General features: G+C 44.6%; 1 protein-coding gene across 3 annotated transcripts; it reads left to right on the plus strand.

Annotated features, from left to right (window-relative positions):
- Positions 1–16,673: 16,673 nt before the first annotated feature.
- On the plus strand, positions 16,674–20,954 carry LOC147609598 (F-box/LRR-repeat protein 3-like). 3 transcript variants are annotated; one of them, XM_086787941.1, is made up of 7 exons: positions 16,674–17,559; positions 18,385–18,510; positions 18,799–18,903; positions 18,981–19,374; positions 19,491–19,620; positions 19,756–20,050; positions 20,123–20,954. In XM_086787941.1, the coding sequence occupies exons 1-7, from the start codon at positions 16,915–16,917 to the stop codon at positions 20,384–20,386; spliced, it is 1,959 nt and encodes a 652-aa protein (XP_086644067.1). In that variant the 5' UTR covers positions 16,674–16,914; the 3' UTR covers positions 20,387–20,954. The 3 variants fall into 3 exon arrangements, with proteins under 3 accessions (XP_086644067.1, XP_086644068.1, XP_086644069.1); XM_086787942.1 differs by having other exon boundaries at positions 20,135–20,954; XM_086787943.1 differs by having other exon boundaries at positions 20,163–20,954.
- Positions 20,955–23,758: the final 2,804 nt, after the last annotated feature.

Here is a 23,758-nt window from a genome sequence, read left to right on the forward strand (position 1 = left end):
CACAATGGTGAATAGCCAGCAATAATAGATAATGATTTTCCAGCACCACCATGTTGTTTCAACTTTGCTTAATTCCTGAATGCGGCAAAGAAGTGGCTCACTTCTTAGCCAATGGCTTACCAGTTGATCCTCTCACTCTACCTGTGCTAGTGGCAGGGGCACTTTGCAGCAGATATCACTACTTATAAGGTTCTCATAACTGGGTTATGGTGGCCCACTTTAATGGCGAATGCTACTGAGTATGTCAAACAGTGTGATAAATGCCAGCGTGTAGCAATCCCTTGTTTCAAGGATCATATGCCCCTGAACCCCATTGTGTCCTTACAATCATTTGAAAAATGGGGTATAGACTTTGTAAGACCCATCAATCTGACAACCAAATACACTCAAGCTAGATATATAATTACTGCATGGACTACTGCACCAAGTGGGTAGAAGCTCGCCGAACCCACAAAGCTGATGCTTGTTCAATGGCTAAATTTCTCTATGAGTCTGTGATCACATGCTTCGGTTGCCCCCGCGCGAGCTTGTTAGCGACAATGGAACGCATTTCATCAACAAGGTTATCAAATTGTCACCCACAAGAAGTCCTCCCCTTACTATCCTCAAGCGAATGGCCAAGCCGAAAGCACAAAAAAAACCATGTGTGCCATTCTCACCAAAATAGTGGAGTCTAGCCGATGATTGGGAACAAAAGTTGTCGGCTGCACTTTGGGTCTATAGAACTTCATACAAAGCAACAACCAATGCTACCCCTTTCAGTTTAACCTATGGTACTGGAGCGGTCATGCCCATGGAGTTCTTATTCCCAAGTCTACATGTCGTAGTGCACAAAAAACTCACTGAAAACGCGCTAAGATGTCGCCTCTTCGAACTTGAAAAGCTTGATGAAACCCACCTTTTTGCAGTCTACAGCATGATTGTAGACGTGTGGTTCAATGACCAACTCAAGGACAAATAGATGAATGAGGGCGACATGGTCCTCTTATTCAGCACAAAAACACATAAGAAAAAGCTCAAGCTCAGAGGATTAGGACCTTTCCTAGTCTCTAAAATCACACCGCAAGGTGCTGTGCACATTGAAACACTGGATGGTGTCGAGATGACTTGTTACTTTAATGGTAGTAAACTCAAATGCTACTATGGACCTCTCACAAAGGCCACCTTAAAAGCCATCCATGATAAAAAACAACAAAAAAAAGACCATGAGGACATGAAAAAAACTACACAAGAAGAGGCCAAAGCAAGGCAAACCAAGCTAAGGCAAAAGCATATCACAGTCAACATGGCCCAAGTGGTCGACTTGGAAGAAGAAGATTGGGAGGTGAAGCCACCTTGGTTATGGTTAGGAATGACCATACTAACTAGCTTCGTCTAGAAATTAGCTCTTGTTGATAACAAGGGCTAGTTACAATTTAATGTCGACTTGGAAGAAGAAGACTGGGAGGTGAAGCCACCTTGGTTATGGTTAGGAATGACCATACTAACTAGCTTCATCTAGAAATTAGCTCTTGTTGATAACAAGGGCTAGTTACAATTTAATGTCATATGAAACATGGAATTCCCTAGAGGAACCCACATTGAAAGAAACACCTACCGTTGTCACCACAATTGCCTCACAACATGTTCATTGCATTGGCTAATCCTTGGAAGGGAAGTTTTATGTGATGCCTGTAGGAGCAATGCATGAAGAGATCCTCCTAGTAGGTAGGGGATGGATGGGCCATAACACATGCAACATCGACTGGGATGCACGGACGGCCACCCTAGAATTGGCTTCTGGCCATGTTACCATTCTAATGATAGATGAAGAGCCAGTTTCCCATTGCTTCCCCATACCAAGCACTCCCATTTCCACCATCCACAAGCACCCCAACACCTCACCCTTATCACTCTGTTCCCCCAAAAAAGAGGCCTCTCAACATGCCATCCACATCAATGCCTCTCACACCCACACCACCACCACCACTCACAGTGGGCAGCGCACTCTCACATGGCCAAATCACAAGCAACTTCCCTACCACATCACACACTAACCAAACTAACACCGCTAACCATACTAACAAATCTCCACAAGGTTTGATATCTCACCACTGTGGGTGCCCAAGGGACAAGGCTACTATGAGGGAGCATCTCCATTGTGGATCCCCAAAAGGTCCCACCATCCCCCTCACCAACAAGCATCTAGAGTTTCTCATCCCCAGTGTAGGCCTCCCATTCGCTAACCTCAAGCCTATAGGGTACATGATCGATGCAAACCTACGCACTCTCTCAAGCGTCTTGAGCCCATGCACTCAACCTTTTGGTGGGGATACCAAAATCTATTCTCTGTGCACAACATTACTATGAAGGAAACCATACCATATGGATCCCCAAACCTCTCCAACCTAAGCCTACCTTGTGTCACACCACAGTCACCTACCCTTCAATGGGTACCCACAAGGCAACACCTGCAGTCAAGATTACTCTCAAGACAAAGGGATGCAAAAAGTCCTATATGTGACACAACCACCCCCAAGCTACCGCCGCCGCTGATGAACTTCCTTATAGATATACCTTCAACATCAGCAATTCCTCCGCCTATCATTCAGAGGCTCAACAGGACCACAAAACTCCCACCATCAACCCCCTCAGCCCCAGCTACTTCCTTGCCACCCTCATCAGAATCTCTTCAGGAAGTGCCACCCCCTACTTCGCCATTGCCTAATTGGAATAGACTCCTCTCTTTGGCGAACTGGGCACGTGGTCAGTACAAAACCCGCAATGGGCTGCTATTGGCGGCATAGCCTCTATGTACAAAACCTATTACAGGGTGCACACCAAAAAAACAACTTCCACGACCGTTCCCTTTCTCAAATTTTAAGTGCCATGACCGTTCCGTCATCAACCTCAAAGCCCCCGGCAGTTCCAAGCTTCGAACGGCCGTTCCTTTCTTAGATTCTATGTGCCACGGCCGTTCCTTCATCAACCACAAAGCCCCCGGCCATTCCTGCCCACTGCCATGGCCACGCCGACTCTCTATTGAAAGCCCTCGATCGTTCCAACAAACTTTCATGAGCATACGGCCCTTCCCTCAAGTTTGCATAGCCGTTTGCTCAACTTGCCACACCATTCACTCACACTATTCAACTTTGTACGGCTGTTCGCTTCAGTTCCCATGGCCATTCGACTTCGCATGCACATACGCTTACAGTCGCATGCTCGTTCCTTGAACTTGCCACGGCCATGTCTTCCTCATAGGGTTATAGATATGGGCCCCCTCCTTCCATTTTCTCACTTTTCACTCTCAGCCTAGCCAAACTATTGCAAATTGTTTCCCCAAGCTCTTACCCTCACAGCTAGCCACAATATGTTACAAGCTTTTGACTAATCCCTGGAAGTGCTCCACCACACTTCTCTAAGGAGGAAGAGAACCACCAGCCGCTTTGAGGAGTATGCAAAGCACCCCACCCAACTCTCCGAGCCTAGGGGAAGCATTGATGAAGCAAGTCAATGGACACACTGTACATTCTCTGATGAAGAATCGCCATAAAGTTGAGAACAAGCTCCTTTACAACACCAGTCCATGCTATAGAGTTGTTGCAGTCGACCCAGCGATGATGCAGAAGTTAGAGCAGCTTCGGACTGGGCCGATTGCCCAACTTGGAGCCTTGGGGGGGCAGATTTGTATAATGCCTTATACTTCACCAAAACTTATGATGCAAATCAACACACCGGAGTTATCTTGGATATCGAGGGGCGAAAGCATCTGATCCAGCTCAACATGGGGCTTATGCGAGAGGCTCTTGCACTCCCACCCTTAAGCCCTAGGCCCACACAAGAAGAGCTTGCTGCCGCCTATAGCTACAGAAGCCACCAAGAAGGCCATAGGAAGAGAAAGAGGAGCGCAAGAGGCAGAACTTCTTAACATAAGCTTATATGAGACACCACCCCCTGACAAATTCTCGGAGATGCCTTCTCATGATCAAACCAAGCCTTCCTCCCCTAGTGACACACAGAATACACTCAACAGAGTCTCCATTAGGCTTGTGCAGGTAGTTTCAGTTCCAGCCAGAATTATGTAGAGAGAATCCATGCGGCCCACGGAGATGTGCCTAACTTTGCCCACAGATTTGCCAACATGGCACGAGAACTACTCCAACAAATGACAGAGACTACATCTCCCGACAGCAAGAAGTAGCACAAATTTCACAAGGGAAATTCTATTAGCCAAAGCCCAAGAGAGAGTAGTGTCTGAGGAGTTATACTAAACCAACATATAGTTCATGGAACAACAGAAAAGGTTCAACCAACAAGTAGAGCAGTTGAGCACTACTATCAACAGAATCACCAAGCTCCAGCAACAACAGGTCAACCAAGCCCATGAAGCGACCGCGAGCGACAGCACACAAAGATCTTTCGGTCATTGACGAACTACATCAGGAGGCCATGAGCTAGGATTAAACAACAGCGAAGGATGCTCTAGCCCACACCACTGCAGATTTTGCAAAGCATCGCAACTTAACAGAGGCTACCCTCCATCGCCTACATGAGCAAATTGGAGATGCTGAGGCCTAGGCCACCCAGCCTCCATCCACTCCATCGGCTCCTTTGTCCAACTCGCTCAACCACAAGGTGGATGCGCTCATGGAGACCGCCACACAGAGCTTTCCATTGTGGCATTCCCCCATCAAACCACTTATTAGCTTCTTGATCTACAATTCTGAGACATCTGCCTTAACCTTCTCCAACACGATATATATATTGAAGAGTCCCTCACCTCACCCGCAATATACATATGCTCTATCCAAGCTCCCCATAGATATCCTAGCTCTCATCCCCCATTCTTTCTTTGAGGGGCTGCTCACCTTCCAACATCCTCACGGTCTCTTTGAACTTCCCTTCCACCCCCTTCAAGCCACCCTCACAGAGCAGCCTGGAGTTTACTACTTCACTATGGCTTCCCTATCACCCCCCATAGAGCAATCTGCTAATCTCATCGATTTATCTTTACCAGATGGCATATCCCCCTACCCATATCTCCCCCTCATCTCTAGCCAGGCACTGTAGTACCTCCATAGCTAGATGGCACGTCATCCACGATGCTTACCTCTCCCTCCTAAATGATCCTCTACCACCCTACTTAGTGCCTGGCTTACTCATTCCGGGTGGCCTTGTATTATTGTAGACTCATTTTATGTGCCTATGTTCCTTGAGGGTGGGAAGTTCATGTAGGTGCGCCAAGAATCTCTACCACTATTGCTTCATTCAGATCCACTAGTACATGCCAGTTCGACGAAACACACATTGCCTTCCCATGGGAGGTCAACTTTTTCTATGCTCATGATCCTCAGGCTACCGCTACAACTTGCCCTGCCCCCCAGACGACAATGATGACCACACTGATGGCAAGGCGGCTTGCCTCCTCCACCCTCACAATCTTCTTCACCACCACCCCCTCCTCCCATTAGGCTCCTCATCTGCACCTCCTCACACACAACCCCACCCTCACCACCCCCCCTCAAGCACCTCCACTCTTCCTCTTTTTGGTGCCCAACCTTCTTCTCCCCCCCTTCGCTTTCCCACTCCACCCCCATCACCCACACCCCCCTCCCTCATCCCTCAACTTAGGAATGCACATAGCATTCTGGGGTATACCCTCCACATCCGCCAAACCCCCACCTTTTCTCAACGCCAGCCTCACCAAGCCCCCTTTATCATATTGACACCCCCTCCCAACCTTGTCGCCAGCTCTGTAACCCACCCACCCACCCACCCACCACTCGAAGAAAAAGGGGAGATCCTGCCCACCACCACCATCTAAGTGCAAGGAATTCAACCCTCTTCCAAACCCTTCGAATTCGCATGATCCTCTAGATTGCATGGAGTCCGAGTAGGCCATCACTATCTTGCTCGGTCGACAACTCCAAAATCACCCCATCAGCCACGTCACCGATCGCCTCCATCCATTTCCTTCGCCGTACCTCGACACCAAGCACACAACCTGGCAGCGTGACCACCCACCCCGAACCCACGGTGGATACCACTCGACCACCTACCACTGCTCGTCCCATAACGTTCGATCTCATGGTGGGGAGAAGCCGGCATGGCAACAGCCCTTCCTCAATAAACCCTTCATATGGGAGGTCTATTGTAACGTGCCCCCCACGCACTGAAAATCATCCCTGATTACCTTTCCATTTGAAGAAAATGGGCCTAGAAGACGTTCCACAAAGAATAACATCAGAACCCGAAGTTGCAATTCAACTTCCCACGGTTCACGCCCCATCACCACCATAACATCCACGTACTGAAGAATCCATGGTCAGGCGCTTCCACAAATTCATCCGCCGTTACGACCAGGTCCGCAACCCAGCGGTGATTGCCACAATCTGATTCTTCAACCTCATCATCACCTTGATGGAGTCCTTCCCGACATGGGACCATTACTTTGAAGGAGCCTAAGGCCTCGCCTTTGACATCAACAAAGGGCCCACTCTCAAGTAGTTGTTCGGCTACTACGAATGAGACATGTGGATTCCTGCTTGGTGACTCTAAACTTTTGAAGACATGATGGAGACAACCTTCTGAACTAGCTACCGCATCTTCCATTATGTCCCTCCCGCTCCTACCTCGTGATGGGACTTCGTCTGCACTTACTCTATCTACTACAGATAACTTCTTTGACCAGTTTTGAGAACGGACATGCAATCGGGAGGAAGGTATGTTAACCACTCTGGTTAACATGACCTTTCGTGCGGCTACTATACCTCCTTTGTAACTCATCATTTTGTAACTGTGCTAAAGCGTTAATTGTAAAAGAGACATGGGATGACCAAGCTTACGGCTTGTGTAATGCCGGTCCATAAGGAATTGATATACATAGAGCTAGTTAAACTAGGAAGACTAGTTTTGGGTCCCTATTTGTAATTGGGTGACCGGACATTGTAAATATGAGCTCATGTATATAATACATTTTATGAAATATGAAAAAGGACGTGTTGCCATATATATAGGCAGTGATGTGTGTGAACACACTTAGGACCGTCGGGGCACTTTTTCCCTCTTTAGGAGGTTTTTTCCCCTGGCTTGTATATACGCCCATCATTCTAGGGCTAACTTATCTTTGTACATTGACACAATCTAATACGCTTTGTGTTGTGTGCATTCTTGCTTCTTCTTCTCCAAGCTTTGTGTGCTTTCCTACAACCCTAATTCCAACAATTGGTATCAGAGCAGGCATCGGCTCCCAGGGCTACACCGCCAGCACCCTCCGACTCACATTCTCCGATTGAGTTCTGCACAGGTGTTTTCGTCATTTTCTGCAGAAATTTTGACAGTGCAGTTTTCTGCAAAACAGGCATACGTGTTCTGTTGTGGACCGTGCTACATAGCACAAGTTGTCTTCTGTTCAGTCTTTGCTTCATTACAGGTAGCTTTTGCATCAGTTTCAGTCAGTGGCCATGGCTGATAACAGCAATGATGTATTTCGCATGTTGTCTGCTGAAGACAAACTGGATGGAGACAGCAACTACCCACTTTGGGCATACATGATGCAGCATGTTTTGGTTGCAAAAGGAGTGTGGAACATTGTGCAGGGTATGGATGTACGTCCAGGTTCTGTGGATGTAGGATCTGTTGAGGATGTTGCAGGTTCTTGCAGCTCTACTGTTGCTGCTGTTTTACCCACTGCTGAACAAGCTCGTTGGGATGGTAAAGATGCGTCGGCTCATGCCTTGATTGCACTTTCTGTCAAACGTAACCACCCCACATATTCGTTCAACTAAAACAGCAAAACAGGCTTGGGATATTCTAGCTGGTTTGTATGCAGGTCGTAACGAGGCAAAAATCTCATACCTGCGTAAAGAGCTAGAATTGAAGATTATGCAGGAAGATGATGACATGAATGTTTTTCTTGCTGAGATTAAAGATCTCAAAGAACAATTGATTTCTGCAGGTGAGATTATTCCTGATCATTCTCTTGTGCAGACTGTTCTTGATGCTTTACCTGAGACATATCAGACTTTTGCTTCCACGTGGAGACTTGTGAGGACAGACCTGATGCTGTCAAGTATGATACTTTAGTCAACAAGCTCTTGTAAGAACCGCAGTCCAGGCAAAACAGGGCCAGGCAGCGTGCAGTTGATCAAGCATTTATTGCTGCCCAGCAGCAGAGAAGAAGTGGTAAGGCAGCCCCTTCCACTGTTTCTTCTCCTATTAGTAGATCTGCAACTTCTTCTCCTTCCACAGGTAGCAACAATAAGTCTGAGAAGGCTCTTGATAAAGGCAAGAAAAAGACCAGGCGCAACTATTGTAAGGCAAATGATCATGTCATTGAGAATTGCCCTAAGCTAAAGGCTAAAGAGGCAAAGAAGAAAGAGTCAAATGCAACCACAATAGCGGATGCTTCTACAAATGCAGATTCTGCAAATGTTGTGTAGGATACAGAATGGGCGTTTAGCGTGTATTACCAGTATGACCCATCTGTACATGATGCATGTTTGGCAGTTTCTGTTGACTCTCATGTATGGTATTTTGACAGTGGTGCTACAAAGCACATTACCTCGCATCGTGATATGTTTACTTCTCTTGAGGCTGTCCCTAATGGGAATACTGTCACATGTGCCAATAATGCTTCTTACCCAGTTAAGGGCATTGGTAAAATTATGCTTACTGCTGCAAATGGCAGCGCTTTCACACTTTCAGATGCTTTGTATGTGCCAGGGATAAAGAAGAATCTATTGTCTGTCTCTGCGCTTGCTAGACTTGGACTTGTAGTCAAATTTGTGGATGACAGATGTACTGTTCATGATTTGACTTCTGGTGATACGATTATTGTATCTGGCACCTTGTTTCGTGGGCTGTATAGGCTCAATTCTTATGACAAGTGTGTGGAAGATTCAGCAAATGCAGTTTCTGATGAAAAGGCACTTTCAAATGCAAAACTATGGCATGATCGTTTTGGTCATCTGAACTTTGCTAGTTTGCTGCGTTTGCAGAAATTTGATATGGTTGCTTCATTGCCCCCTCTTGAGGCACCATTGAAACATGTTTGTGAAGGCTGTATTTTGGGCAAAATGCAGCGTTCTGCGTTTCTAAAGGATGGTTCTGTGCGGGCCACTCGCAAATTGCAGCTTGTACATAGTGATGTATGTGGGCCTATGCAGACTCCGTCATTTGGTAAACACTTGTACTTCGTGACTTTCATTGATGATTACTCAAGGCATGCAGTTTATGCTTATGGTTGAAAATGTATCCAATTGTACTGTGGGCACCCTCCGTTCTGATCGAGGGGGGGAGTACATGTCTAAAGAGTTTGATGCATTTCTGGCTAGTCGTGGGATAAAACACCAATGTACAGTGCCGTATACCCCTCAGCAAAATGGTGTTACTAAGAGGAAGAACAGGTCACTTATGGAGGTGGCACGATGTATGGTCAAGAGCCAAGCTTTGCCACATGCATTTTGGCTTGAGGCTGTCATGTGTGCTGCATATGTACTCAACAGGTGTCCCACTAAGGCCTTGCAGTCTATTACTCCATACGAAGCTTGGCATGGCAGGAAGCCTTCTATTGGTCACTTGCGTGTCTTTGGTTACTTAGCCTATGCTTTAGTGCCTGTGCAACAACGCAGAAAATTGGATGATAAGGCTGTCAAATGCATTTTTGTTGGTTACAGTGCTGAAAGCAAGGGTTACAGATTGTATCATCCGCAGTCAAAGCGTATCTTGATTAGTCGAGATGTTGTTTTTGTGGAAGATGCTGTGCAGCCCTTGTTATCATGTACCAAAGAGACAGGTGTGAGCTCACGGGATGTATTTGATACGTTGTTGCCTCTCTTTACAGGTGAGAATTCAAATGGAAGTCCTAATGAGGCAAATATTCAGCCTATGTAGATTTCAAATGACATCATAGATCAGCCTATTTCTGATGCAGATTTACAGGATGTAATTCATGAGGATAGGGCTGAAAATGAGCAAGCTAGAGGTATGCCTAAATGGCTGGTGCAAACCTTGCGTGATAGTAAGATTGATGCACCTATGACTAGTCGTACTCGTTCAAGTTTTCAGCATGCCTCTTATACATCAGATTGTTATGCTTTGGCTGTCTAGTATGTGTGAAGAGGAAGAACCTCTTTCATTTGATGAGGCACAAAATTCAGAAAATTGGTTGGCTACAATGCAAAGTGAATATGATGCTATAATGAAGAATGGTACATGGTCTTTGTGTGATTTGCCTATTGGTAAAAAGGCCATTGGATGTAAGTGGGTTTTTAAGTTGAAATGAAAGCCAGATGGCAGTGTTGATCGCTATAAGGCTAGACTTGTTGCAAAGGGTTATGCTCAAGAAAAGGGCATTGATTTTGATGAGACCTTTGCTCCCACTTGTCGTATGACTACCATTCGTAGCATTCGTAGCATTTGTGCATTGGCAGCTCATAATGGTTGGAATGTACATCAGTTGGACATAAAGACTGCGTTCTTGAATGGAGATTTGCATGAGGAGGTGTATGTATCGCAGCCTCGTGGTTTTGTTCAAAGAGGGCAAGAAAACAAAGTGTGCAGGTTGAAAAAGGCTTTATATGGTTTAAAGCAAGCTCCACGAGCTTGGTATGAAAAGATACATGTATATTTGACTGCACATGGTTTTCAGAATAGTCCAACAGAAAGCACTTTGTATGTTAAACATGTGGATGATGTACATCTAATCATTGCTCTCTATGTTGATGACATGCTGCTCACAGGACCAAATGAGAGTCATATTGCTGATTTTAAGGCTGATTTGAATGCCTCTTTTGAGATGTCAGATTTGGGGCATTTGCATCATTATTTGGGAATACAGTTTAAGCAGTGTGATGGAGGTATTGCTTTGTGTCAAACAAAGTATATTGAGACATTGTTGCGGAGATTTGGCCTTGAAGACTGCAAGCCTATTGCTACTCCAATGGAGACAGGTTTGAAGTTGAGTCTTCATGATGCTGGAGATTACTTTGATGTCACACTCTATCAGACAGCTATGTATGGTTGCCTCATCTATGTATGCATTACGAGGCCGGACATTCAGTTTGCAGTCTCACAGATGAGCAGGTTTATGCATAGCCCAGGGTCTCAGCATTGGAAGGCAGTTAAACGCATCTTTCGCTACTTGAGTGGCACCATACATCTTGGGTTGTTTTATCCCAAGGGGGGATCGTTGCCGCCAGATTTGCATGCTTTTTCGGACTCAGATTGGGCTGGTTGCTATAACACAAGAGTGTCCACAAGTGGTTTTTGTTTCATGCTCGATAGCTCATGGATATCTTGGTTGAGCAAGAAGCAACCTACTCTGGCCACTTCGAGTTGTGAAGCTGAGTACAGGGCAGCTTTCACAGCTACGGTTGAGTGTGTGGCTCAGATGGCTTATGGCTGACTTGGGTGTTGGACAGGAGTCTGCCACCTCTATCTTCACTGACAGTCAGAGCGCATTGGCAGTTGCGAGAAACCCAGGTTTTCATGCTCGCACAAAGCACATTGAGGTGCATTATCACTATGTCAGGGAGAGACTCTCAGCAGGAGAGATCAGCTTGGCCTATGTGCCAACACAGGACAACCTCGCCAATCTTTTCACAAAGGCGCTTCCTCGTGAGAAGTTTGAAGCTTTCCGCAAAGCTTTGGGCTTGCTTCCCTTTGTGGATTGATCTACTTCGGGCATGGCACTCCCCTATACATGAGTGCCAGCTCTCGTTCACACCATCACTCCCAGGGGGGATTTGTTGCCATATATATAGGCAGTGATGTGTGTGAACACACTTAGGACTGTCGGGGCACTTTTTCCCTCTTTAGGAGGTTTTTTCCCTTGGCTTGTATATACGCCCATCATTCTAGGGCTAACTTATCTTTGTACATTGACACAATCTAATACACTTTGTGTTGTGTGCATTCTTGCTTCTTCTTCTCCAAGCTTTGTGTGCTTTCCTACAACCCTAATTCCAACTAAACAATACCATTTGTCTCAATTGAGTCTTGCCTTCTCTCTCTCTCTCTCTCTCTCTCTCTCTCTCTCTCTCTCTCTCTCGCTTACGGTGGCTTGCTTGCTTGTGATTGTTGGTGTATGTGAATAGGAATGGTGTTACTCTCCCTTCTCTCCTTCACTCTCTTCTCATTGCTGTCCACCTTGTCTTGTTTGCATACGATTGACATGAGGTAGAGGTTGAGCTCTCCATAGCTCCTTTCCTCTTGCTCCTACCTAGCTTGCTTGGATCTCTCTTTGGGTGACATAAAGAGAGTGTGGAGTGAGTCCCTAGTGGCCTCACATCAGGTATTTAACCCTAATAGGGTTGGCCAAGTACTAATCACCGGATTCGACCCTTGCATGCACTTCCTTCTTCTTCTCTCTTGTGCGTGTGAGTTAGTATGTTAATCCATAACAGCACCCCTAAAGAGGGTTTTGTACTGAGTGACCCATTTGGCGAGATTTGTGAGCTCACCCTTGAGTTCATCTTTGAGTGGTTGGATAAGCTCAACAATTTGTAGCACTGCCCCTTGGTTTGGTGACAAAGTCGAGGAGCAGAGGGTGGAGCTTCGTCAAGGAGGCTCTGTAGGGAAAAAGGGGTGGGTGAATTGAGCTTTTGAGTGCCCATGGGTTGGGTGTGGGCACGTCCATAGGATTTTGTTGAGGAGGAGGGGACTTTGCCTACCTGTTGGTCACCAAACCATCTTTGTCAATTGGACAGGTACTAGTGGGGTGGGTGTGGTTTGGGCGAACTGCTGAAACGTGGGAGCCAAATGATGGAGTTCCCATCATGGAAGCCTTGGGCATCTAAGAGGCGTGTGGGCACCCATCACTGCCAAGTGATGAGAAGATCCTTGGTTCTCCATGCTTCCAAGTTTTTTGTCGACAAGGCTTGGAGCTATGCTTGGGTTGTCAACGTGGAGGATATGCTTTTGATTGTGGAGCCACAGTTGTGTGTTGCCTTCATGGAAGCCTTGTGCTTTGAGTACGTTGATAGGCACCCAAGATTGTTGGCTTTGTTGTGCTTGGGTTGCCTAACTGGTAGCCATCATGCCCTTACCCTAATGTGTCATGGGAAGTTTTCTATCCGCCATAGGCTCAAGAGATCCACCGTAGCCACCGTTGTCCTCCCACACTTGTCATCACACCAAGGTAGTTACTCTAATCCAATGGGTGATGCAAGCTCTCTCATGAAGATCGTGTGGGATCTCTACCGAAGAGGATTGGTAGCTTAATCACTTAAGCAAGAGAGAGAGAGAGTGGAAGCAAGAGGGAAGCATAAGAGAAAAAGTGATTAGTACTAATCACTCCCAGACCCTAAACCCTAAGCATACCACACATGCTAGATTAGAGTTGCAAACAATAGAGATGGAGAGAGAGAACACTCCACTTCTATTGCACAAATGGGAGAATGAGTTACAAATAAGAGAAATTGGCTTTTATAGTTCCAAGCCTTTTCCCACTAGGCCACCCGAGAAATTGGCTTTTATAGTTCCAAGCCTTTTCCCACTAGGCCACCCAAGAGTAAGTGACCTGAGGTGCCCAAAACATAGTTACAAGGCTTTTCTCAATGGTTTAGCCCCAAGTTTAAATCTGCTTTCAACACATACTCAACCACAAAAAACTTGCAAGTAAGGGGGTTAGTTTCAATATACATTGTATGTTCAAAGTACCCCAAACATGGCATGTTCAAGTCTTGTGTAAAGGTAATCCTTTCAGGATGTGCCGTGAGTGTTGGTTGACCTAAAATCCCATAGCTCGAGGGTCATGAGATTGTTTTCGCGTGTTGGATAAACTGTGCTTAAGCTGTGGTGGTGATTTTATTTGAAATTTCCAATTCCTAGGGATATTTTCAGTAAGATATGTTGGAAGTTCCGGCTCCTGCAAGGTTTCTTCCTCCCGTAAAATAGCAATTGTACATTGCCTGTAGTCAAGGTGACTGTTTGCATGGATTCATCTAGTGAACACAACAATTCACTTATCCAAGTTCCACCAAGAATGACATCATACTCAAGGGAATCTAGGATAACATGGAATGTAAATTCCATATCGCCATCAATTGTTTGAGTAGTGTTTCTAAAGTAACCTGGAACTTTAATGTTTTGTCCATTGGCTCCTCTTGCAATACTATTACTTGTAGGGATGAGTTTAGGCTGTCCCAACAATGACACCGAAGTGTCTATTATCATGATGTTATGACTTGCTCGAGGGCTAATCAATGCGCTTTTGCGCTGAACATCATTGCCTATAGGGAAATCCAACCATACCATGACAGAATCTTCCAAAGGAACCATGGGTGTTTCGGTTATTGTTTCAGCTTTAGATCCTGTGTTTGTTTCATATTCTCATTCACTTTCATCCTTTGTTTGGGTCTCAGTTTTTTCAAGAGTACCCAATGCGTACACTGGCACACTTGGCCCTCTCACAATTCTTAATGAGGGCTATTTGGAAACTTGTGAATCCTCACAATCTTGTTTTATGGAGTTCATTATGTCCTTGTATAACTCAAGTTGAGCCATTAAAGGTGCAAGTGACGAAGTGATGTTGGCTTTATTATGAGAGAAGAGCATTCCTCTGAATGAGGTTTTGAGAGACTGTTTTAATCTTGTAAGGGAATTATCGAATTCCTCACGTGCGTTCTCAAGCCTATAGTTCGTACAGTCTATTTCAAATGACTCTTCTGTAGAGAGTATGTTTTCCTCTTGAAAGGGAAAGTGGTACTCCTCTAGGCTTTGTATCTTGGTTGCTCTTTTAGGATTGGCATTATGAGGCTCAATCATAACCGGTGACCCTGTAAGACATTCAACCAAGCTAAGCATGCTCTCCTAAGCTTGTTTTTTGCGTTCCGCATGTATCATGTGATCATTATTATCCATTTGGGGTGGTTGGGTGGGTTCTAGTTTCTTGATTGATCTCTGTTGTGCACTGAACAAAGAGTAAGAACTTGTTTCATCCTCACTTAGTGATGTACTAGAACTTGTTTCATTTTCTGACTTTCTTTGGTTTGTTAGTTTTTCATTATGTTTACCCATGCGACGAGATCGAATTTTCTTTTGGGTTTTTGTATCTCATGTCGTACATATGGGTGTTGAGGTTTGTGTGGTGGTCTTTGAGGTGGATGCTTCTACATCATGTATAGCTTTTGGCTCTTTTGTGTTTATGTCCCTTTTTGGTTTTATGTCCTTTACAAACTCCTTTTCCCTATCTTTTAATTCAAGCTTGGTTTCGATAGTTCTTTGTCCCTTGTCTTCACATAAGTGTGCGGACATGGTTGTCGTAGGAATGTGTTAACTAATATGTGTTTAATACCCACTATACATTAAGTTGAACAAAAGGTGGAATTTAAGTTGGAACAGCAGCCAGTGGGAATACAGATTTGCCAATATATGGTCCAAAAATATACCTACAAAAATCTCTTGCTTAATGTGGCTTATTTTGCACCAGGCTCTCTGGACCAATGTTCGTGCAAGCAAACTTGGAATAGGAACTGATATCTGCTCAAGGTGTAACAGCTCCTCCGAATCTATCTCCCACCTCTTCATTTCATGTCCAGTAAATCGAAATAGTTTGAGTGTTTTAAATCAATGTGTTCGGTAAATTAAAATAGTTTTGAGCCTTTTAAATTAGTGTGTTTACCTTACCCATCCCCATGATCTTAATTGGAAGGAAATCCTGCTCGGAGAAGCCAATGGATGCAAAACCAGAGTATAGAAAATGATTAGATTTGCATTTTTATGGAATGTCTGCATTGGTAGAAATATGCATGTTTTTCAGAATAAACAATTCAACGGCGTGCAGGGTCCGAAAAGCTCTTTGGGTAAGATACTCAGATGGCCAGAATGGATACATATGTGATTAACCTCATTGATGAGGTTAGAGAAGTTGAAATCTAGATAGAGTACAGGAAAAGAGAAGCCATAGCTGCCTCTATCAGAGATGCGTAATTGATCCATTACATCATGGACCTTGTGGAGGTCCAAGCTACTCTGTATGGTCTGAGAAGTTAAGCTTCTTCGTGTAAAAGCCTTCTCTGTAGCAGTCTTATTTATAATACATATTTCAAGTTTCCTTAAAAAAAAAAAGGAGATTTCTACAATTTTAAAACTTTAGCAAATTGCACATATGCGAAAGGCTCCTTGATTGGTATCAAAATATTCGCTATGAAATAACAAATCCGCGTGCAAAATCGAAAATTGGATTGGATTGAGATAAATCAAATCCGTATTTCAAGTTTCCTCCGTACTGCTGTAATCAACCTGCGCGAGAAGAAGCGGACCCTAGTAATTAGCTGAACGAAGCTCCGTGACGTGGAAGGCTCTGTACGGGGGAGGTAGACCCGTACGTACAAGGGCGGGCCGACCCTAGTAATTAGCTGAACGAAGCTTCGTGACGTGGAACGCTCTGTACGGGGGAGGTAGACCCGTACGTACAAGGGCGGACCAAAGAGGTACCCGCTTACAAGCCTCTGTGAGTCTGAGCGCGCAAGCACTGCAAATCTGCCAATTAGAGCGCGACACACACGTACCACTTGGTAATAGCTGACGTGGAAGCACATGACTGGACACCCTCCTTTAAACTTTTCTTGAAATTTTAAAAACAATAATAAATCCTTTCAATTTCGAAAATTCCTTTTCGGTTGGATTTTTTTAAATGGCAACTTTTGAGTTTCTCTCAATTTAGAAATATTGCGAGTCCAATTTTTATTTACTATTTCATGATGTGGCGGCAGGATCTGGTGGAGGGCAGCGAGAGGGAGGGGCTGCCTGGAAGTTCGCCTGCCTCGAGCCTTCTTCTTCTTCTTCAGCTAGGCCGGGACCTCAGCATGTAGCAGACAGCAAAATCTGTGGCCCAGGACGGGAGGCTCAGCTCTCTGTGAGCCAAACGCCGTGGCGGGAGGCTCTGTGCAAGCGTCAGACAGCAAAAGCGGTGGCGCAGTTGGCGTCAAGATGAAGCTATCCCACCCGCCGCACAGCAACTCCACCACCAGCATTCTCGACATCCTGCACGACGACATCCTCCTCAACATCCTTCAGAGGCTCGCAGACCACTCTGACCGCCAGTCTTGGAGCCTCTCCTGCAAACAATTCCTTCTCCTAGAGGCCTCCTGCAGAACCCGCCTCTCCCTCCTCAGAATACATGCCCTTCCCTCCCTCACCGGCCGTTACCCCCACCTCCGACACCTCAACCTCTCCTCCTGCACCTTCCTGTCGGACAGAAATCTCCAGTCCGTCGCTCAAACTGCCGGAAAGCGCCTCCTTTCCCTTAAACTGGCCAAAGTCCGCACCTTCACAGATCTTGGCCTTGTCTTTCTTGCCCGAGAATGCGTCTCTTTGCTGGATCTTGACCTCAGCCAATGTGCTCAAGTGAAGGATTTGGGGATCGTGGCCATAGCTCAGATAAAGACCTTGCAAACTCTCAACCTTAGCTTTTGCAGTGATGTCACTGACTCTGGCCTTGTCTTCTTGACTTCGAGATGCAAGAAATTGCAGTCTCTCGGCCTTAAATGGTGCCTCGGAATCACGGATGTCGCTCTCGTCGCCATAGGAGCTCACTGCCTCGAGCTTTGCGAACTCGATCTCTCTCACACAGAGGTGGGAACTAGATCTCTCTCTCTCTCTCTCTCTCTTTCCCTCTCTATCTCTCTCTCTCTCTCTCTCTTCCACCCCCCCCCCCCCCCGCAACCGACCACACACGCACGCACGCACACACACTTGCAGAGAGAGAGAGAGAGAGAGAGAGAGAGAGAGAGGCTTATCTACCAAACAGTTAGACTGCATTTGCCACTGGCGATCCACATGGCATGTCACATGCATGTGGCTCACAATGAATCCGTCCTCTGAAACTCGCAAGATATGGTCTCTGTAGAATTGGAGTTTCATAGGAAGCTTTGGTGGGGACACTTATGTGCGGCTGATGTGGAGCCTTGTCTGATCTCTTCCCAGGAGAGATCCAAGAAAGAGGGAATCAAGGCTGTACTGGAAGAAGGGAAAAGGAAGGGGGGGGGGGGTTCATTTGAAGGCCATTGGTCAAACCAGCTGACCACCCGTGTGTACCAAGACTCGCTCTGTCCCTCTCTAGTAACCAGCATAGAGGACTCGAGGGCCAACTCTGGAAGATGGTCTGCATCTAGGGTATACACATGGTATGTGTTAGTGATGGTTTGAAAGATGGCATTGATGAACAGGGGTTGAAATCATCATCACCTACAACCTCTCATGATCAACTAATGGTAATGCCCGCCTCAGCCAATACCTCTGATGACTAAGAGAATATCAGGCCTCTGTGATGGAAGCATGCCATGACATCGAGGAGAGAGAGAGAGAGAGAGAGAGAGAGAGGGGGAGTTGCATGTATGTTTGCATGCATGCATGTCCAAAGGCAGATTAGGCTGACAGAATGTGATGTAACTCTGGCAGATTACAAACACAGGTCTTTCTGCAATATCAAAGCTGAATCTTCTTGAGAAGTTGAGTTTGATAGCGTGCAACCATGTGGATGATGAAGGTCTGGCACATCTCAGGAATGGAAGCAAATCGCTGCAGGTTCTGGAAGCCTTTTAGTATTTTTCATATTTGGGCATTTGTATTTACCCAGTCATGTATGTGTAAAAGAAGATGTGCAGCCACATCACAAATCCTTAAGTAATTTGTGGAAAAGGTAATCAAGTTGTAGCGGCTTAAGAACTATATGTAGTGAGATAATTAACTCCTTGATCTAACAAGATTCGGGTGTGTTAACATGCAAATGTAGGCCCGCCTGTGGGTGTTTTGTTGAATGGTTTGTTTGAGAGGAACTGGCTTTTGCCTATGTTGACAATGCTCCTCTTGCAGACACTGGATGTGTCAAGGTGCCGAAGTGTTAGCCCTACAGGAATTACGGGCTTAGCAAATGGTGCCTTTTCTTTGCAACACATAACACTCTCATACTGTCTGTCGGTAAGTAGGCTTCTATATCAGCTGTGTCTGAGTGGTAAATGTAATCAAATAAGCTTATTGTTGGTTGTGTTGTGCAGGTGACAGACGCCATGCTGCATAGCTTTCTTAGGTTCAAAGGGCTACAGTCCATCCGATTTGATGGTTGTGATGTGAGTGGTGTCAACTTGGGATTGGTTGGAAAGTGTTGCAAAAATTTGAAAGGGTTGAGCTTAAGCAAGTGCAAGGGGGTTACAGATACCGGCTTATCAGCTGTGGTAATGGGCTGCTCTAGTCTTGAGAACATTGATCTGACATGCTGTTGTGAAGTGACTGATGTAGGGCTGTCTTTCATAGCTACTTTTTGCAAAAGCCTCATCAGCCTTAAGATGGAGCAGTGCTCCCAAGTATCGGAACATGGGCTGCATAAACTGGGTGATTCTTGCCATCGCTTGGAAGAGTTAGATTTCACTGACAGCAGCCTCAACGATGCAGGCATGTGTTAATAACCATTGTAATCCTGAGATAACCAACTATCTTATATGCGTGTTTCCATGTTAATCTTGAGATTAATGAGTTTCTGGTCCATTTGCGGCTCTATTGATTTGCAGGATTGATGTCGGTGGCCAAATGCCAATCTCTGAGGGTACTTAAGCTGGGATTTTGTGATAGTGTCCATGACAAGGGGCTGTCATACATTGCATGCAATTGCTCCAACCTGAGAGAGCTGGATATTTATAGGTTTCTTATCAACTCATTATCTTCTCTGCCACTGTTTGCTGTGCTATTGGATTCTTGTAATAATATAGCAGAACCTTTTGAAACTTGGTTCATTATTATGCTCTCAAAAGTAATTATGGGGTAAATACTTGCAAGGTCTCTTGAGATCAGTGATACAGGCATTGCTGCAATTTGCAATGGATGCACCAGATTGAGTTCACTCAATTTGTCGTACTGCACTAATATCACTGATGCCGCTCTCATGGCTGTTGCCCAACTGCGGGATCTGGGTATCTTAGAAATACGTGGATGCACCGGAGTGTCATCTCTTGGACTGATAGCGGTTGCCAAAGGTTGCCAGCGTTTAGTCGAGCTAGACATAAAGCGCTGCACATCTTTGGAAGACTTTGTACCATTTGCATTGGCTCAGAACTGCAAAAATCTTAGACAGGTGACACTTTCAACTAACATGTAACAAGTTCAAGTTTGGTATTGGTTGTAAATTGAGTTTACTGACTTGCAGAGACCTTGGCAGATCAACATGTCTTACTGTATGGCCACAGATGAAGGGGTTGTTGCTCTTGCAAAGCTTCACTACATGCAGAACATGAGGCTTATTCATGTGAAGAAAGTGAGCATAAGAGGATTCTTTGAACTGCTACTTGCCGGTGAAAGCTTGAAGAAAGTGAAGCTTTTGGTGCACTGGAAAAACACACTGCCACCGTCGATAATTGAGCTTGTGGAAAAGCGTGGATGCAGGCTCAGATGGATGGAAAAACAGTCATAATCTTTTCTAGCATTCATGGTACTTTATCACAGTTGTTGATTTTGCTACAGTGAGCATCAAGTACCTAGATGACCAAGGAGTACTGAAGCGACTATAGTGGAGAGATCCTGCAGGTCAGCTTTCTTTGATTGAAGTTTGCAGGCTAGAGCTCTTACAGATTTTAAAGGTTACAGAGACAAGAATAGTAGAGTGAGAGAAAGTTCGTTTGGTTCAGAGCAGAGGGTGTGTTGAAGACCAGAGATTCGACTAGGATGTGATTTCCCTAGGATCTCTATGCAGCATCTCTGTTAGAGACTCGGCTCATACCATTTCTTGCCCAACTGTTGCTCTTGACTGTCAGATGAAGAGAGTTTTGTATGTGTTTGAAGAAGACATGCTGCATGTGGGGCAATGATTTCTTTGAGGTTTGAAGTTGTGATTGAAGATAAAGATTTGGAGAGTTGTGGCTGAGGTCTAACTGTGAAGGACCCGAAAGTTTTTTGGTGTTTTCTTCTTTTGTGTTTGAGCCCATGTCTCAGGGTTCTTGAGACACTATCTGAAGAAATCAGAGAGTTTGGTTTGTGTTTGATATGAGTGGATGTAAAGACTTTTGTTTTGATTTTTTTTTTTGTGGTAAACGAGTTGCTTTGACTGATTCATGGAGATAAAACATATGTGTGTATTAGTCTGATGTCTGGGCTGCTAGTGCTGAGTCAGTGCTGACTCAGCACTGACTAGTGTGTATTAATCTGATGTCTGGGCTGCTAGTGCTGAGTCAGTGCTGACTCAGTTAGAATTAGATGAGGGGTGGTACAGAGTCGGACAAGGTCAACTGACTATTAGATGAAGTTAGCTCAAGGTTTAGAGGGCTCGTTTTGCTTTTTTTGAGCTGGAAGGAAGTTCTCTTGAGTCAGATCTGACTGTCAAAAGTCAATCAGCAGTCAGCAATCAGACGGGTTAGTGGTCCGATGAGTGATCCAGAGTCAGCTGTGAGTCGGCTGCAATGAGCTGAGTGTCTATAGGGTTGGATCCTTGCTAGGTTTGAATGTTTTGAGCATCTAAAGGTGTCAGAGGTCACAGAGGAGAGGAATTCTGATCCAGTGGAGTCGGCTTAGACAGTTTGGTCAGAAAAGTCAGATTGGAGTCAACTGAAGTCAACAGAGAGCAACTGAGTGGTTTAGAGAGGTTTTGAGGGTAAGAACTTGAGGCTAGTTGATGTTGGAGGAAGGTTGGAGAGTCTGGAGCGCATTTATCGGACTAGGGACAAGAGGAAGATTTTTGAGTTAGATTTTAGTCTGTTTCGGACAGCTAGGTTTGTTATAGTCAGATTAGTCAGACAGGTGTCAATAGAAGGTCGGCAGAGGGTCAGCAAGGTATTCAAAAAGATGCTGGGGTTGTGGATTTCAGGTTATCTGATGCTGGAGGATAATAGAGGATCTTGGAGGACTCATATTGGATCGAGGCAGTGTTAGCATTTTGATTCGGTTTACAGTCAGGTGAGCATCAGCTGGGGAGGATTTAGGTTATTAGACGTTCAGAACGGGGTCAGCTGGGCCATATGGGTGGAAGATTAGAGGTGTTGAAGGTCAATTTTGACTTGGGAGAATAGCTAGAGGATTTAGTTGAGTCAGTTTGGGGTGTGAATAGTTGTCCAGAGGTGTTAGTTGAAGGGCTAAGGATAGGTGCTGAGTTGATTGATGCCCTTGTAGCTGGGATCCTAATTTCCCATAATTCTGATCCCTTTACATTTTCATCTTGTGTGTCTGCTGCTGGTGGTGTTATAGAGGCCATCACCCAACATCCTCACAATGTGAAAGCTTCTAGATAGCCGAATGTTAGGATATTGATGCATGAGTCCCCAAGTGAGATGCTCTACGCTGAATGTAGTCTTTCACTATAGATTTATAAAGTTATTAATGGGTAGGGGTCTTTTGGCATCAGAGCAGCGCGGTTCATCACCTTTTTAAAATAATACTTATAGTACTATGTTGGGTTTCTTTTTAGATGGCTTAGTATACGATTGGACCATACCTCTCTAGGATCCTCGAACTATCTCATGAGTAGGATATGATAGCCTTCACATTTCAACATCTCTTATCATCTACCGCACTCAATGGGAGGAGAGAGCTGCTCTTCCTTAACACTTTAAGGAGCTCTACTTCCCTAATTATGTTCTTAGGAGAGAAAATGATGGTATTGTGGACACAGGATGAGTGCCATGGCTATGGACAGAGAACATCTCACTTGCAATGATTTTTATCTACATTGACGTAGTCTCAAAGATAACAGTGTTCGGGCCTCTAAGGTGCGATCTTAGAGTCTATCATAGAGCTTATAGAAGTCTTAGTTATTATATTCCTCCACATAGGATTATTGTACCTTCACTTGTCTCTGCTGATAGGACTTATCGTGACATGTCTACACATGCATAGGTGCGATCTATGTATTCAAGAATTTGAACTTCTTACAGTCAGATCAATCCTTGTATAAAATTAAACATTGATGTAATAAAAACTTGCTGTTTTCTTTTTCTTTTGTTTGCATATTGTTTTCTATTATAATGTTAAGAGTGTAAATTGAATAATGCAGCAACGGCCTAGAATTTACCTTGTGCTCAAGAACAAGAAGATGTTAATGATGTTACATTCTAGCATATGGCTAATGATAGGGTGCTAGCTATTGTCTATTATCGGATTTATAGGGAGCACTACTTTGGTCAACCATCTACCAGCCTTTATTCGTGTGGAGACACATTTGGGACCAATCAGAAGCAAAGTTTAGTATGGAGGTAGTGATTGACTATCTACCATATTATGCATCAAATTTGTGTTTAACCATGATTATGAAAATATTGAATCTTGTAAAGGAATATCGGATCTGTGGAAGCCTATATATCGTAGATGAGTATTTGGCTAGATTATATCATTTGAGTTTGTATCTTTCGAACTAAAACTTTATAATAGTAGGGTAAAATAGACAACTTTGGTTGTTTAAAATTGAATGGTTGTTATGAAACTTTTAAGATTTTTTTTTTCTTTCAAAAAACTACCTAAACTAGGATCAACTTAGGTGGGAGAATATGAAGACCTCTTTTTATTTATTAAAGGTTTTGCTCTCCAAGTTATCAAGAAGACAAGATGAATAAACTACTATGAGAAGGGAAAAACTATTTAAAATTATCATTAAACTTATGTGAATCTTGTTCGTTTTTCTCCACCCATAGATGATGCAACCATTCTTCATAGGTTCATTTGGAAGTTGGACCCTATACTAAAAAATACAAAGCTAACTATATGAGGTGTTCAAAATGGCCAAGGATTTTGTTAAAGTCCTTCCCAAGGAAGCTTCTTAGTCAAAGAAATTGCCACCTATTGCTCCCCTAAGAGGTCCTCA

The sequence above is a fragment of the Cibotium barometz genome, chromosome 51 (genome assembly GCF_041138505.1).
Source record: "Cibotium barometz isolate CiBa-2024 chromosome 51, ASM4113850v1, whole genome shotgun sequence".
In the NCBI taxonomy this organism is placed as follows: Eukaryota; Viridiplantae; Streptophyta; class Polypodiopsida; order Cyatheales; family Cibotiaceae; genus Cibotium; species Cibotium barometz.